This window comes from Bubalus bubalis, chromosome 18 (assembly GCF_019923935.1).
Source record: "Bubalus bubalis isolate 160015118507 breed Murrah chromosome 18, NDDB_SH_1, whole genome shotgun sequence".
In the NCBI taxonomy this organism is placed as follows: domain Eukaryota; kingdom Metazoa; phylum Chordata; class Mammalia; order Artiodactyla; family Bovidae; genus Bubalus; species Bubalus bubalis.
In genome coordinates this window covers 25947122-25962790 of record NC_059174.1, presented here as the reverse complement: position 1 = coordinate 25962790, position 15669 = coordinate 25947122, and the positions used below count along the sequence as shown (strand labels likewise).

The window sequence follows — 15669 nt, the reverse complement described above, 5'->3', positions numbered from 1 at the left end:
ATTTTATTTTATCCTTGCCCAACTTGTGTTGGATTTCATGATTGTTGTTTTACAAGGTTATGTAAGAAAATGCCCTTGTTCTTAGAAAACAGGTAATAAAGTATTTAGAGATAAAAGATACATGATGTATCTAATCTAAAATGTTTTGGAGAGAAGTGGATATTATAGAAAAAATGGTTAAATAAATAGGGCAAAATGTAGCTAATTGGTAAGTGAAGCATTTATGGGAGTTCCTTCTAGTACTCTGGTCTCTTTAAGTTTGGAATTTTGTCAGCTATGGCAAGTTCTGAAATAGCAAGGAATAATATTTTAATTAACCATTTTTATCAATCATAAGTTACACAGTTTTAATATTGTAACATCTCTGAAATGATGATTCATCTCATTGGTGACCTCTTACAATTAGAATTAACCCAGTTAATTTTGTAGAGCATGTAAAATAATGCTGTGGCTTACAAGGCATTTTGTGTTGAATACAATATGATAATTATTATCTATTACTTGTAGCCATTAACCCATGGCATAGATGTCTTTGAAACGGTTTTCCTTTCAATTTAAAGGGGGTTTTTTTTTTTTTTTTGGATAAGGCACCCTACTCCAGTACTCTTGCCTGGAAAATCCCATGGATGGAGGAGCCTGGTAGGCTGCAGTCCATGGGGTCACTAAGAGTTGGACACGACTGAGCGACTTCCCTTTCACTTTTCACTTTCATACATTGGAGAAGGAAATGGCAAACCACTCCAGTGTTCTTGCCTAGAGACTCCCAGGGATGGGGGAGCCTGGTGGGCTGCCGTCTGTGGGGTCGCACAGGGTCAGACACGACTGAAGCGACTTAGCAGCAGTAGCAGCAGCACTCTACTAAATAGATGTTTTGTGCCTTAGTGAACTAGTACCTATTTGTGAATATTCAGTTTGTTTTCACTATATATCACAAATAATGTTGCAGTGAATAGCATTTTGCATCCATCGTCTTTGCCAGTGTATATTTGGGCCCACTAGAAGTGGAATTGTTAGGTTAAAGGGAAATGGCATATGCAGTTTTGTTAGGTGCTGTAAAATTTTTCTCCATAGCAAGTTCTCCATTTATTATAACCAGAGGCAGTTGGTCTATTTCCCCATAGTTTTGTGCTTATCTGAAAGATAATTTATTTGTTTTGGCTGTGCCTCATGGCATGTGGGATGTTAGTTTCCTGACCAGGGATTGAACCTACACTGCCTGAAGTGGAAGCTCAGAGTCTTAACCAGTGGTCCTCCAGAGAATTCTCTGAACTGTTTAATGTAGAGTTTTATTTGGTACTTTAAATATCCTAATCTGTCCTCTCCCTCCCCTCAGAAACAACTTTCTTGTCTGAATGACTGCTTTTACTTTTTAGAGTCAACAGTATGATTAAGAATTTAGAAGGTAAGGTCTAAGACAGTAGGAAGTTTGCATAGCATTTATGAGTGCAAGGGGTTCCACAGTTTTAGGAGACAATAGCACCCTGTGATAGGAAGGTGGATTTTCCTGTCAAACATATAGCCTATTTCACATTTTAGAAGTCAGTTTTTTACATGCTTGCCTAATACAGTTACTGACTACATGTATGGCATTTTTATCTATACTTAAATTAATGTCTTATTTTTGACTGAAAACCTTGTCTAAAGATTGTTTATCTGTTTACTGTGATAACTTTTATCCACTTTTGTGCATAATTTTTGATGAAGTAGTTGAGGATATGGAATGTTTCTTAGAGCGGTATTTCAAAATATATGGGCAGCAGTGTACCCAAGGCTTGTTAATTTCAGAGGTATTAAAAAATATTTTCACAAGAAAGGCAGTGCTCAGAAAATCCTAGTGATTAATGACAGAGAGACATGGGATATGGTGGAAATTGAGCCATAGGTTCCAGCAAGTTTTCTATTTATTAAAAATCCAGATTTGTTTGTTTAGGTGTTCTAGGGAATAATTAATGATATTTTTCTCTTTTCGTGTCTCTCCAGGAGTGTTTCTCAGGAGTTATCAGAAACCATCCTCACCATGGTGGCCAATTGCAGTAACGTTATGAACAAGGCCAGGCAGCCACCACCGGGAGTTATGCCAAAAGGACGCCCTCCTAGTGCTAGCAGCTTGGATGCCATTTCTCCCGTTCAGGTAAATGAACACTACATTTGGTACATCTCCATTTGGTCATAGATTTGAAATAGAATAAACTTCTGCATCATCATTAATAGTCTACTCAAAGGAGATTTTTGTCTGAATTTATTACATTTTAGATAACTGCATGTCTAGTATCCACTTAAAGGAGATCTGTAAATAGGCATTGTGGTTGAGAATAGATTTGAATCATTAAACAGACTATGAGAGGAAAGATACAAAACAACTTAGTTAGGTATATGGTAAGGGCTTCTTTTTAAAATAAGAATAACAGACTTGAGAAATAAGCACTGCCTTTGAACCTGATGTGTCTTGTTTGTAGCTTCACGGGCCAAGCAACAGTGCTAGAGCATAAGGACTTGTTATAACTGGGGCTCTTCAGCTCTCAACTGAACTGCTCTTTTAAAAACAAGGTACATTTAAGTTACTCCCTGACACCAACCACCCCCTTCTCTCTGGGAGCAACATATTCCGCTTCTATTTTCAGCTGCATTGAATGGCAGGTTGGGGTTTATTTTAAGAAAGAGCATTTAGGGAACCACTTCAGTGACCACTTTATAAAAGGCATATCATATATTATTTTCTATAGTCACAAAGTCTGAAATAATGTCACAAACTAAGAAGTTTAGAAGTGTAGTTATTAGATATTTTATAAAATCTTTTGGTATGAATAGTATACCTTGTTTTTTGTTTTTTAAATTAGAGCTGATCTCCTCCAACCCCAAGATTCTCAAAGTTTGACAAGATTTGTTTTGACTAGATCTCTAATTTCTAATGCTTTTATTGTATTAAAAGTTAATTTAATTGAGATTTGTTTATATTAAAGGGGCCTATTGGAAATTATAAGGATCGCCCCATGTCACTACTAAATGTTTAGTAGTACAGCTTCAGAGAACTTCATCTGAAATGTTATTCTTGAAGTTTTATCGCCCTTATATTGTGGCTCTGGTTCTTTGGCAGGGGCTCTTTTAACCTGCTATATCACAGATTCTGTGATATAGTTGTGATATATTAAGAAAAATGACTGGTACACTTGGTTTGGGGATTAAGCATCATCATGTTTTGCAGTTTATTTAGCATTTGAAGAGCTATTGCTAAAGATTGCTTTACCTGTGTCATTTATCTGCCTTTGCTTGAAGTGTGTTTAATACGTTTTTATAATGTTTTTCTTTAGATTGACCCTCTTGCTGGAATGGCATCTCTTAGTATAGGTGGTTCAGCTGCCCCTCACACCCAGAGTATGCAGGGCTTTCCTCCAAATTTGGGTTCTGCATTCAGTACCCCACAGTCACCAGCAAAAGCATTTCCACCCCTTTCAACCCCAAATCAGACAACTGCATTCAGTGGTATTGGAGGACTTTCATCACAGCTTCCAGGTAAGAGGAGTGGTGGGTAGGGGTACAGATTATCTGTAAGCTTCATCGTGCCTTAGTGTATGTAAGGTGTTCTGAGTCACTGTGATAAAGGAAAAGTGCTTAAACTAAATTGTGAAAGTTGTTTTCACATCCAGAGCTGGGAAGAGAAAAACATTATTACATTAATTTAGTCAAATTGTAATGAGGATATTTATACTTAGAAATTTTTTAGTTGAGTTATTCAGTAAGGATTCTGTTACCACAAGATACTAGAAACAGTAACAAGTTCGTTAATCACATTCTAAAGAACTTAGGCTTAGATCAAAACTCATAGCTTTATAAATTACCCAACCTTCATATAATAAAGGTGAAATGTTTCATACATCAGATTCAGGTATATGTCCTGCCTTTTTGCATTTACCTTGAAAATGATAGGAAATCACTAGAACTTTCCCACATATTTTGGCTTTTAACTTAACGTGGAAGTAAAGTTTACATTTTCCCCCGTAGTACCAACATGTTTCTCCTAAGCTGTTTGCACCTTTTATTGCCAGAGTATAAGTTTAGAGTACTAAAACCTAATTAGTGAAATGTTGTAATAACTTGGGCTTCCCTGATAGCTCATTTGGTAAAGAATCCGCCTGCAGTGCAGGAGACCCTGGTTCGATTCCTGGGTCAGGAAGATCTGCTGGAAAAGGGATAGGCTACCCACTATATTCTTGGGCTTTCCTGGTGGCTCAGCTGGTAAAGAACCTGCCTGCAATGCAGGAGACCTGGGTTCGATCCCTAGGTTGGAAAGATCCCCTGGAGAAGGGAAAGGCTACCCAGTCTAGTTTTCTGGCCTGGAGGATTTCATGGCAGCCTGACTGGTATAGAAACTGGGGCTCTTGGACTCCCTGCAGTGTAATAACTCTGTAACCTAGTTGCAACTGAGTTAACAAAAGACCATGACTTTTTAATTAAGAATTTGTCTTTGATAAAGTCAAGATGAGTAATGATAAGACTTTTGGCTGCCTTCGTTCTTTCTAGTAGGTGGTCTTGGCACAGGCAGCCTGACTGGTATAGGAACTGGGGCTCTTGGACTCCCTGCAGTGAATAGCGATCCTTTTGTACAGAGGAAACTGGGCACCTCTGGACTGAACCAGCCTACATTCCAGCAGAGTAAGATGAAACCTTGTAAGTGGTAGTGTTGTCTGTGATTGTGAAGTGTGACTGATATATATATAACTTACATGTCCAATTTGTTGTCCCCAGAGATATATGGACAAAAACATGGACTTTGTCTTAATATGCTGTTATAAGGCCATTATGTTGATATGCCTCCTAGATCGGTGGGAGTATCATGAATTTAAATTTTTAAAACAAAAATTTGAGGTGTTATTCCACCTTTCATCCTGGATTGTCAGAACAAGGGGACATTTATGAGGTGGCATTCTTCAAGGTGTTATCCTAAGAGTAAGGAGCAAAGTAAAAAAAGACTCAGTAGTTTAAATCTATGTATATAAACCTTTTTTGTTTTTTAAGCAAATCAGGAGCAGCCAGGAAAATCTCAGATTTCTGTTTGAGTTTTGCCAGTTTATAAAGTAAATAACTATATTTTAATGTTATAGCTTTATGATATATAAGTACACATAATTATTGCCATATATGTTAAAAAAATCAAATTTTAAACTTTTAATCTCCTTTAGTAAGGTATTTAAAAGTCAGAGGAGTCTTCCTTGTAAATACATATATATCATTGACTTACAAATATCCTTGTCATTGGGACTAAATATTCATTATCCAAGGTTTGAAAGTATACAAACTGATTTGAAAATGTTAGTGTGAAAGGCTTGTCTGAATGTTATGTTTTGTAGCATGCTTTGTGTTTTCTTTCAATGTGTCATGCATATGCATTGGGAATTCTTACATGTAAGAGGTGATAAAGTAACCTTGAATGGGGTTGTGTTGAGGGTAAGTGCATTATAAATTTGAACCTAGTGAACTTGCATGGTGTAAGTCCTTATATAAAGTACTGAGATAGAACTGTGGTTGTAAGGCAGTTTTGTTAAAATCTCTTGTGTCCTTAGAGCAGTTGAATATTGAAACTTGACCCCTTTAACACATCATTTTAGTTTTTTTGTTTTGTTTTTTTTTTCCCTCTTAAAATTCAAACTATATTGGTCTCTCTGGCTCTGTGTGCTTAATGTGGGGGAGTAAAGGAAGAGCCTAAATGCCCACCGTTTGCTTTTCTGTTTTTAACAGCGGACTTGTCTCAGGTGTGGCCAGAGGCAAATCAGCACTTTAGTAAAGAGATAGATGATGAAGCAAACAGCTATTTCCAGAGAATATATAATCACCCACCACATCCAACCATGTCTGTTGATGAGGTGAGTGTCTAGAATGATCTAATTGTTTATGGTTTAGGTAAATCTTAAATAAATGCCTCTTTCAAAGTGAAATATAACACCAAGTGTTTTGATATGTCTCTTTAATATTTATCTCAAGCTCAGTTTATTGTTAAATATTCTGCTTAACAATTAAGAGTATTTGAGGAGTGCATTCCCTGGTAGCTCAGCTGGTAAAGAATCTGCCTGCAATGCAGGAGACCCCGGTTTGATTCCTGGGTCGGAAAGATGCCCTGGAGAAGGGAAAGGCTATCCACCCCAGTATTCTGGCCTGGAGAATTCCATGGACTGTATAGTCCTTGGGGTCACAGAGAGTTGGACATGACTCAGCAACTTTCACTTCACTTTCTTAATAATGGTTTCCTTTATGTATATATGATTTTTGTCTTGCTTTTTCCAGGTATTAGAAATGCTACAGAGATTTAAAGATTCTACCATAAAGAGGGAACGAGAAGTATTTAACTGTATGCTAAGGAACTTGTTCGAAGAATATCGGTTCTTTCCCCAATACCCTGATAAAGAGTTACATATAACAGCCTGCCTGTTTGGTGGAATAATTGAAAAAGGACTGGTCACTTACATGGCACTAGGTTTGGCCCTGCGATACGTTCTTGAAGCCTTACGCAAGCCTTTTGGATCCAAAATGTATTATTTTGGGATTGCTGCACTAGATAGATTTAAAAATAGGTGAGTGGATAGGTTTGCTGTGAAGGTTCTCTCTTTTAATAAAAGAAGAAGCAGTAGCTTACTTTTCAGCTAATTCTTCTATGCCTTATATGTGTATTAACTAACCTTAATGACTGTATGAAGTAAAAGGAAGAAGTGAAAACAGTTCGTTATATTTACCAAACAAGTGGTTGGAAAAATATAGCAATTTTTTTTTGTTTACTGAACTATATAATACGTGATAGTATTTTAGGTTAATAGGTCTTTGAAATTCAAACAGTTGTGTAACCACCACCAGTACCACCACAGTCAAAATACCGAATATTTTCGTCACCCCCAAGAAGTTCCCTTACTTCCCCTTTGTAGTTAACTTTCCCGCACATCTAACCTCTGGCAATCCCTGGTTGGATTTGTCTGGTTTTTCCAGGATATTATCTAAATGAAGTCCTACACAATGTATATGAGTTTGACTTCTTACACTGAGCATGATGCCTCCCAAGATTTACCTATGTTACTGCATGTTTCAGTTTCTTTTTATTGCAGAATAGTATTCTATTGTATGGGTTCATTAGCAAACTGGTTTTCTCTTCACCTGTTGATGAACATTTGGAATTCAGCTACCTGGAAAGATAGTAGTTTTAGTGGCTCATTGTAATCTTAAGTAAAACAAAACCTTTAAAAAACAAGTTTTTTTGATACAGAAAGGATGAAGTTCACATTTTCCCTCTCTTCTTTGTTCTTCCTTTTGGCATTCTCTTCAAATAAGGTATTTCAAAGGTAGAAATGGGAGAAATGGCCTAGATTATTAGCTTTTGAAAATTTGAAATTGTACTGCCTTTGTTCTTACATGAAATGGCAAATTAATAAATGTTTTTGTTGACAGATTGAAGGACTATCCCCAGTATTGTCAGCACTTGGCTTCGATCAGTCACTTTATGCAATTTCCACATCATTTACAGGAGGTAAGTATCTTCAGTACCTAAGTAATTGAAGGGTTTTGAATTGTTTGAATTTGGATTTATTGGCAATGGCATTAAGATTGCCTAATGATTGTTCTGACATAGGTATACATATTATTTGTTGCTTGTTTTGTAGCTTAACCCCGAAAAAATGGGAATTTTATATTTTGTAAGCAGCGGTTTTGCTTGATTTGATAAAAGGCTTTTGCTAGTTCTTTTAGCCTACTAATTCTATCAAGGAGTAGAAATCTTTCACTGTTAACCAAGAATCCCTGCCTGAGTCTAAAAATATAAGTTTCTCCTCTGATTTAGATGTTAATGTGAATCATAGCTATTTCTTTCTGTTGTTGGTGTTTGGGTTTTTTGTTTGTTTTGGTTTGGTTTTGGGGGGCTGCTCTGTGTGGCTTGTGGGATCTTAGTTCCCTGACTAGGGATTGAACCTGGCCCGTGACAGTGAAAGCACCCAGCCCTAACCACTGGACCGCCAGGAAATTCCCCAAACCCGTTGCATATACGAGTTTTTAGATCAGTGTTTCTTAAAAATACAGCCTTCTTAAACTATCTGTTTAGATTCCTTCAGGGTTAAAAAGGAGACAGTCCATAAGGAAATGGACCTAGAGAATATTTTAAACCATGTTATTTGACTATTCTTGAACTTTGTATATATTTCTTTAATGGTTGATTTCACATGATTACTAAATATTCATACTTTGATCTTACCTTTGGTCAAAGTCAGCTTACAGAGAACAAGAAAAGAAAGTTGATTAATCTCTGTTAACTTTATTTTACTTTTTTCAGTACAAAGCAGATGAACTCCTTTATAAGATCATATTTTAAGAAATCAGATCAGAATTTGAACTGATTTTAATTCTGTGTTGTAGTTTAATCCAGCACTTTCTACCTCATTCCGCTGGGTTTGTTTGTAGGAGTGCAGAGTCATTATTGATGGTTTAGCCTCGGAAACCATAGCGTGGGAGGCAGGAGTATATTCATGCCTATTGAGGGGTTTTGGAGGGCTATGCCAAAATTATGGCACTGAAAACTCGGCAAGAAAACAGAGTTTGAAAAGCTGGGATGGGAAGTCAGAGGCTGCTGCAATCAGATGAGCTTGAAATTCAGATCTGGGACCTTGAAAGACTAGAGAGCGAGAATGAGGGAGGTGGTACGAAAACGGTCACACTGACTGATCCTGAGCTCCCACTGTAACACACTTATTACCCAGAGAAGGGGGGAGAAGTCATTGCTTATATTTCAGTTTAAAGGGCTGTATTTTTCCTTCTTGAAAATGTCTCCTTTTTTGAATAAAGTTATGGTATATATCCACAGGTTCTAGTTTTTGGTCGGGAACAAGCTGTTGGTAATAGTATCAGGAAGGCTGTGGCAGTCTTCTAATTTGTGTGGGAGAAGGAATTTTTTTTGGACTGGGAAATGTGGAGGAGAGGGATGAAACTTATCCTAGAACATTGCTTACCCTTCAGTTGGCTAGGTGGTATAAACTGTTCTTGTTTTGTGCTATTAGCTTTACTGAGAGAGAACTCACGCTGCAGTGTTTTTTTAGGCTGTGGTTTTTTTCATTAGCATCCAATAGAAATCAGTTTATTATATAAATTTTAGAACCTTTTAAGTTTACTTATGTGAAGGAATTTAAGGAAATTTATAGGTAAGCATTTGTGGCTACCTTTTTAAAACTTGTTTTGTTAACTGGTTCTCTTATAAATACTTAAGCATAGTAACATTTTAGCTTTATTTCTTCAGAAGTTCGTGGTATCCACTTACATATTACACATATGGGAATATTCACCAGAATGGGGCAAGATATAAGGGAGATAGATGAACCAAAAGAGTGCTCTGAAATGATTTCCAGTCTCTCAGAAGTGAGGGGAGTTTAATTCAAGTATTTCAGTTTCTGTTAAGAATTCTTATTTAATGTGTTTTTCTCTCTCTACCCCTTTAGTATATTGAGTATGGACAGCAATCTAGAGATCCTCCTGTGAAAATGCAGGGCTCTATCACAACCCCTGGAAGTATTGCACTGGCTCAAGCCCAGGCCCAGGCCCAGGTTCCAGCAAAAGCTCCCCTTGCTGGCCAGGTTAGCACTATGGTAACCACCTCAACAACTACCACTGTTGCTAAAACGGTTACAGTCACCAGGCCAACTGGAGTCAGCTTTAAGAAAGATGTGCCAGTAAGTAGGTCTATCTTCTTTCTTTGTTGTATTTGTTGTTACATTGCAGTATATCCAATAGTGAGCATGTACTTGATTATAAATAACACATGCCTATTAAAAAAGCATGAAAGATCAGCATTTCTCCCTTTACCACCCCAATTTCCCACATGCAGCCCCTATGAATAGTTCAGTACATGTTCTTGCCAGCACTTCAAGTGCACAGTTGTACATACCATATGTATTTTATATACTAAAGGAATCTGTGTACATACCCCACTCCTAGGATTTGTCTAGTAAGGATTTCAGTTTGTTAATTTTATGTATTTTATTTCTTTAGCCTTCTATTAATACAACAAATATAGATACATTGCTTGTGGCCACAGATCAAACTGAGAGAATCGTAGAGCCCCCAGAAAATATCCAGGAGAAAATTGCTTTTATCTTCAACAACCTTTCCCAGTCAAATATGACACAAAAGGTGAGTCTGAAGTAATAGTTTATGTATCACTACAAATGTTCTCTGTTGTTTTTCTTGATGGATTGGGGGATTTACATTTGATATTCTCTACCCTTTTTAATCTTTAAAGGTGAAGATAATAGAATCAAAATGAAGGGAACTTGGATATACAACTAGTGGTTGTAGATTCTGTAGATGTTAAATAGCACTGATTTTATTTATTTATTTATTAATTTTGGCCACATGGCATGACATGTGGGATCTTAGTTCCCTGACCAGGGATCGAACCAAACTCACACTCCCTGCAGTAGAAGTGCAGCTTCTTAACCACTGAACTTCCAGGGAAGTCCCAAATAGTATTGTTTTGCCATGAGTTACAGGCTTTTTGAAGTAAACTTGAAAATGATTTCATGATGGGAATTTCATTTGTATTTGTAGTCACAATTCACATCCTCCCAGAGATCATTAACAGCTTGTGAATAGAATTGATGCTTGCCTTACAAGATTATGTGCTAAGATAATACTTGGAAATGTCTGTTTTCGTCAATACTAATTAGCCTAAACAAAAGGGTTTGAAATGTAATTTATAATGCAAGTACTGTCTTTGAGACTCTCACCATAATTGATTGGGGGAAAATTTTGAAGCATTTTGCATACTTTTTGGAAGAAGAGTTTCAAACTTTGTAAATAATTCCTAGAGATAGAAATGTAGAAAAACATAGTTCTGGCATCAGGCTTATTAATAACAGGTTGTAGATTAGTAATTTATCTTCTTTTGTTCAAATGGAGAGTAAGTAAGATGGGGATGAGGGACTACATATTTTGCAGTTTTAAAGCTTAAAGTGACCATAGATGTTTCAGTTCTAATTACCCAGCTTAAGAGATGATTGACTCTATACTTACATGGACTTGAATATACTGTACTTGATAGCAACTGTGTAAAATTGGGGAGATGTAGCATGTTGCAGTGGCACCCCACTCCCGTACTCTTGCCTGAAGAATCCCATGGATGGAGGAGCCTGGAAGGCTGCAGTCCGTGGGGTCACTGAGGGTCGGACACAACTGAGCGACTTCCCTTTCACTTTTCACTTTCATGCATTGGAGAAGGAAATGGCAACCCACTCCAGTGTTCTTGCCTGGAGAATCCCAGGGACGGGGGAGCCTGGTGGGCTGCCGTCTATGGGGTCGCACAGAGTCTGACACAACTGAAGCGACTTAGCAGCAGCAGCAGCATACACTGTAGTCGTGTTCACAGAAACGAAACATAAAACTGTATTTTATCATCTTTTGATTCAATACTTCCCATGTTGTAATGGTTGGCTAGGTTGAAGAACTAAAGGAAACTGTGAAGGAAGAATTTATGCCTTGGGTTTCACAGTACCTGGTTATGAAGAGAGTCAGTATTGAGCCAAACTTTCACAGCCTGTATTCTAACTTCCTTGACACGCTGAAGAATCCTGAGTTTAATAAGATGGTTCTGAATGAGACCTATAGAAACATCAAAGTAAGTGTTCTTGCGTTTCTTTTTTTTTTTTTTTTTAATTTATTTTTTAATTGAAGGATAATTGCTTTACAGAATTTTGTTTTCTGTCAGACCTTTGTATTTCGTTTTACTACTGTTTTTAGTTTGGAAATATTTGATTTCACAGGTGGAATTAGGGGGTATTGTTTTCTCTTGTATGTTGTATTTGTTACAGTATTTATGCAAGTTGCTTTAGGCAGTGTTTCAAATACAGGGCAAAGTTTTCATGAAGAATTTAGTCTTATAGACTTAACTCGTTTTCATCATTCTATACCATACCATCATTTATGTCTTAAATGCCAGATAGCTCAAGATTCTTGAGTGTTGTAAAATAGCCATTTAAGATTCTCAGAAGTTTAAGGGCAGACGTTTCCTAATGGGCTAATGCTTGTTCTATAATATCTTAAGTATTTTTCTTAGGAAGAATAATTTTTAAAGAAAACAGCATGAACCAGCATATAGCTGAAAACATTCTTGGCTGAATAACTTGGGATATTGGCTTAGGAACCAGCACTATATTTAAACCTGTGAATAGGAATTTTCCCTATTCTTGGTTACGCTGTAGTGCAAAAGAAATCCTGGCTCCTTTCTATTGCACAGCTGACTTTGTGCCATTCTGCTGTTGCTGTATGGAGTTAAGGAACATAACTAAATTCAGCCTTTGTCATTTGATAGCAGGGATTGTTGGGATACGAAGATCTCCACATGATTTGGATCAAAAGATTCTTTTAAACAAAAGTATAAATTTAAACTAATAGCCATAAAAGGTATTATGTAGGAAATGAATGTATGAGTGTATGCAAGACACTGGAGTGTTGGTTCTGTCTCCCTTAGGAAAGTTAAAAGTAGAGAATTGATGAAATGGATTAGGTCTTCTCAAAGTGTGTAAGCAATATTACAGTGTATTCCAGAAGGTTATCTTAGTTGTTTCCAAAGATAATGCTAAAGATCACAACAGAGCACTGCAATCTTCTTATACTCCTTAGAATGCCTGCTGTCTGGGAAGGACTTAAAGATCATAGCTGTAGTTTTCAGTTGAATTGAATTTAGCTCTTCAAAACAGATTTGCAGTTGGGTCGCTGCTTCAAACCTAGCTAAAATTTTCAGTTTTAAAATACTTTGCTGTGGGACCATACATGATATGTGGTGTTAACTTCACGTCAGTGTGATGTATTTTATATTTATTACCGTCTGTAAAATTTAGTTTTGTAAATTTTTTTACTTTTTTTTAAATGTAAAGACGTTTGAAGGTAAAAATGTCACTGAACACAACAAAATATTGCAGTGATACGTGGACGGGATCTACCTTGGGGCATGTTCTCAGTATTGATGCCTTGTTTTTAATGTAGAATAATGGAATTCTTTAACATTTAGTTGAGAATTTTTTTTATAAGCTCATTTTCATACCTTTCTTAATCATACACTGTTTCAGGTACTCCTGACCTCTGATAAAGCTGCAGCCAATTTCTCTGATCGGTCTTTGCTGAAGAACTTGGGACATTGGCTAGGAATGATTACACTAGCTAAAAATAAACCCATCTTACACACTGTAAGTTTAACCAAAGGCTCATGTAAAACTTGAGAATGTTCATACAGCATAGTCTATCTAAAAATCTTGACTTTATTTGGGGCTGTTTTGCTGGGGTATCTGTGAAGGTTTGGCCCATGTTTTGAATCCCTAATTGCATGCCCATGGCCTTACAATGTTTAGCAAGATAAACAAAAGGTATGATTGTTACCCTTGGCTTTTCATAAGGTGAGGGTCAATTATTGATTCCAATTTTTGAGATGAGTTTGGCAGAGTATAATTGGGGATATTGAATAAGGAATTTTCTAATATATTCCCAGCATTTAAAAAATGTGTTTGTTTTTCTAGGACTTGGATGTAAAATCTTTGCTGCTAGAGGCTTATGTTAAAGGACAGCAAGAGTTGCTCTATGTAGTGCCCTTTGTTGCCAAAGTCTTAGAATCTAGCATTCGTAGTGTGGTGAGTAAATTTTAATATTTTATTGAAAACTTATTTGAGTCATCTAATCAGAGTTCGTTTGTTTTGGCAGAAGGTCAAGAGGCTATATCCTTATCTTCAGTTCTTAGCAACATAGAGCTAGATCAGTTAGTTTTCCTCAGGGAAGCTTGGGATTTCCAAATTGAGAGGCTCAGTTAGTATACAGGACTCACTTTAATGGGTGGCTTTGGGTTTTGGTGTTTTTCTGAAATATGATTTGTGGGAAGGCTAGGGATTTTATTATGGCCACATGGGTGTGAGTGCTTAACTGTTTTAGATAATACATATTAAAGAGTGAGTTTGGGGCAAGCTTAACATAATGGTTTTCTTCAGGTTTTTAGGCCACCCAACCCCTGGACAATGGCTATTATGAATGTATTAGCTGAGCTACATCAAGAACATGACTTAAAGGTAAGTTTGTTGTTCTTTATCCTTAGGAACACTGTCTTCCTTTACATTATTAAAATTCACAGGAAAAAGAGGGTATTTGGGGGGGGGAGCACTATGACAAATGGGTGAGAATACTGTCTATTATTATGATGCTGAATATTCATATTTAATATTCTCATTGAATATTGGAATTATACAGTTAAACTTGAAGTTTGAAATTGAGGTCCTCTGTAAGAATCTTGCATTAGACATCAATGAGCTAAAACCTGGAAACCTCCTAAAGGATAAAGATCGCCTGAAGAACTTAGATGAGCAACTCTCTGCTCCAAAGAAAGATGTCAAGCAGCCAGAGGAGCTCCCTCCTATCACAACCACAAGTAAGTGTGATAATTAACCCTCTATTTATCATACGTTTTCTTCATTGGTACATTCGCATGCATATAGCAAGTTGTAATTTTCTATGTAAAGTGGGGTTGCAATTTTGTATACTTTCTGGTGAGCCTTCTAAATTTTTAAGGACATGTTAGTAATGTCTAGGCATTGTCTTAGTGTATCTGTCTGGTAATTCTATCTGTGGTGTTCATAACTAATATCATTAATCAGTTGTTCCTCATATTCCCCCTCAGCCAGACTGTTACATTGTTTGAGGTCTTAGAGAAAGAAGTGCACTGGCATGAAGACCTGTGTTATTCCTCAAATTTGGGGATGGCCAGATTGGCTCAACCCATTAGGCAAGTGGGTTATTTAACCTGCATTAAGAGGACTGGGAGCTTTAGGAGGTGTGGTTACAATAAACCAGCTTTTCTTTTTTCTCAGCCCTCAAGAATCCCCAGGTAAAACTAGAAACAGAAGAGGTTCAAAATTGATGTACATTATATATAGAATAATGGGACAAGGTTTGGGCCAGCTAATGTGGCAAGACCCCTGAATTCATTCCTGTGCCCAGGTGCATGGCCAGTGACTGAGTCTTACATGCTTTGTTTAGATTGTGATAATTCAGGGTGGGAAAAATGTGACCTGTGCCACCCCTCCCCATCCCCATTCAGTCAGTTTAGTTAGATTAAAACCACATGATGCCCTGCTAATTTTATAGTAAAGTCAGGAAGTGTGCTTCTTTCATTAGCTTTTATTTTTTCTCTACATTTAGCAACTTCTACAACACCAGCTACCAGCACCACCTGTACAGCCACCGTTCCACCACAGCCACAGTACAGTTACCATGACATCAATGTCTATTCCCTCGCAGGCCTGGCACCACACATTACTCTAAACCCAACAGTAAGTAAACTGTTACTTTGTGACGAGGTCAACTGGTTAAATTTCCCTTCCCTTTTTTACTTCCTATGTGGATTCCTAAGTTGTAGGCTTTTGTTGCAGAGAGTAGGAATTGCTATGTGTAGTATAAGTTCATCATGAATATTTTTTAAGTTTCTTAAAAAATCAGTAAATACCCATAAATAGTCTTTCAAGTAAAGAAAAAGATTTCAATGTAATTTTTTTTAATAAAATGCTTGCTATTTTGAAAATAATAGTTTTTGTAGAAAGCCTTTTTTTCTATTATCTTATTTTTGCATTTCCCCATGGTACTAAAGAAGTTACTTTCTTTAGGAGTACTCAAGCCACAAAT

The 15669-nt window shown here is 36.9% G+C and overlaps 1 protein-coding gene and 2 non-coding genes across 12 annotated transcripts in view; all 3 read left to right on the top strand.

The window, feature by feature from the left end:
• CNOT1 (CCR4-NOT transcription complex subunit 1) overlaps positions 1-15669 on the top strand; it is an 85430-nt gene that overhangs the window by 51086 nt on the left and 18675 nt on the right. For 5 of the 10 annotated variants that reach the window (XM_025268768.3, XM_006052468.4, XM_006052464.4 and 2 more), the window contains 14 exons: positions 1981-2131; positions 3309-3510; positions 4519-4665; positions 5734-5858; positions 6277-6563; positions 7426-7504; positions 9456-9686; positions 10006-10146; positions 11450-11629; positions 13080-13196; positions 13524-13634; positions 13986-14063; positions 14242-14419; positions 15190-15320. In XM_025268768.3, coding sequence (XP_025124553.1) covers positions 1981-2131; positions 3309-3510; positions 4519-4665; positions 5734-5858; positions 6277-6563; positions 7426-7504; positions 9456-9686; positions 10006-10146; positions 11450-11629; positions 13080-13196; positions 13524-13634; positions 13986-14063; positions 14242-14419; positions 15190-15320 — 2158 coding nt within the window. The remainder of the gene's footprint in view (positions 1-1980; positions 2132-3308; positions 3511-4518; positions 4666-5733; positions 5859-6276; positions 6564-7425; positions 7505-9455; positions 9687-10005; positions 10147-11449; positions 11630-13079; positions 13197-13523; positions 13635-13985; positions 14064-14241; positions 14420-15189; positions 15321-15669) is intronic. The other 5 variants (XM_006052469.4, XM_006052465.4, XM_006052470.4 and 2 more) reach the window with 3 other exon arrangements.
• Positions 2420-2555, top strand: LOC112580482. Its single transcript, XR_003104880.1, has one exon. It is a non-coding gene; the product is annotated as a small nucleolar RNA SNORA50 (small nucleolar RNA).
• On the top strand, positions 12157-12295 carry LOC112580481. Its single transcript, XR_003104879.2, has one exon. It is a non-coding gene; the product is annotated as a small nucleolar RNA SNORA46 (small nucleolar RNA).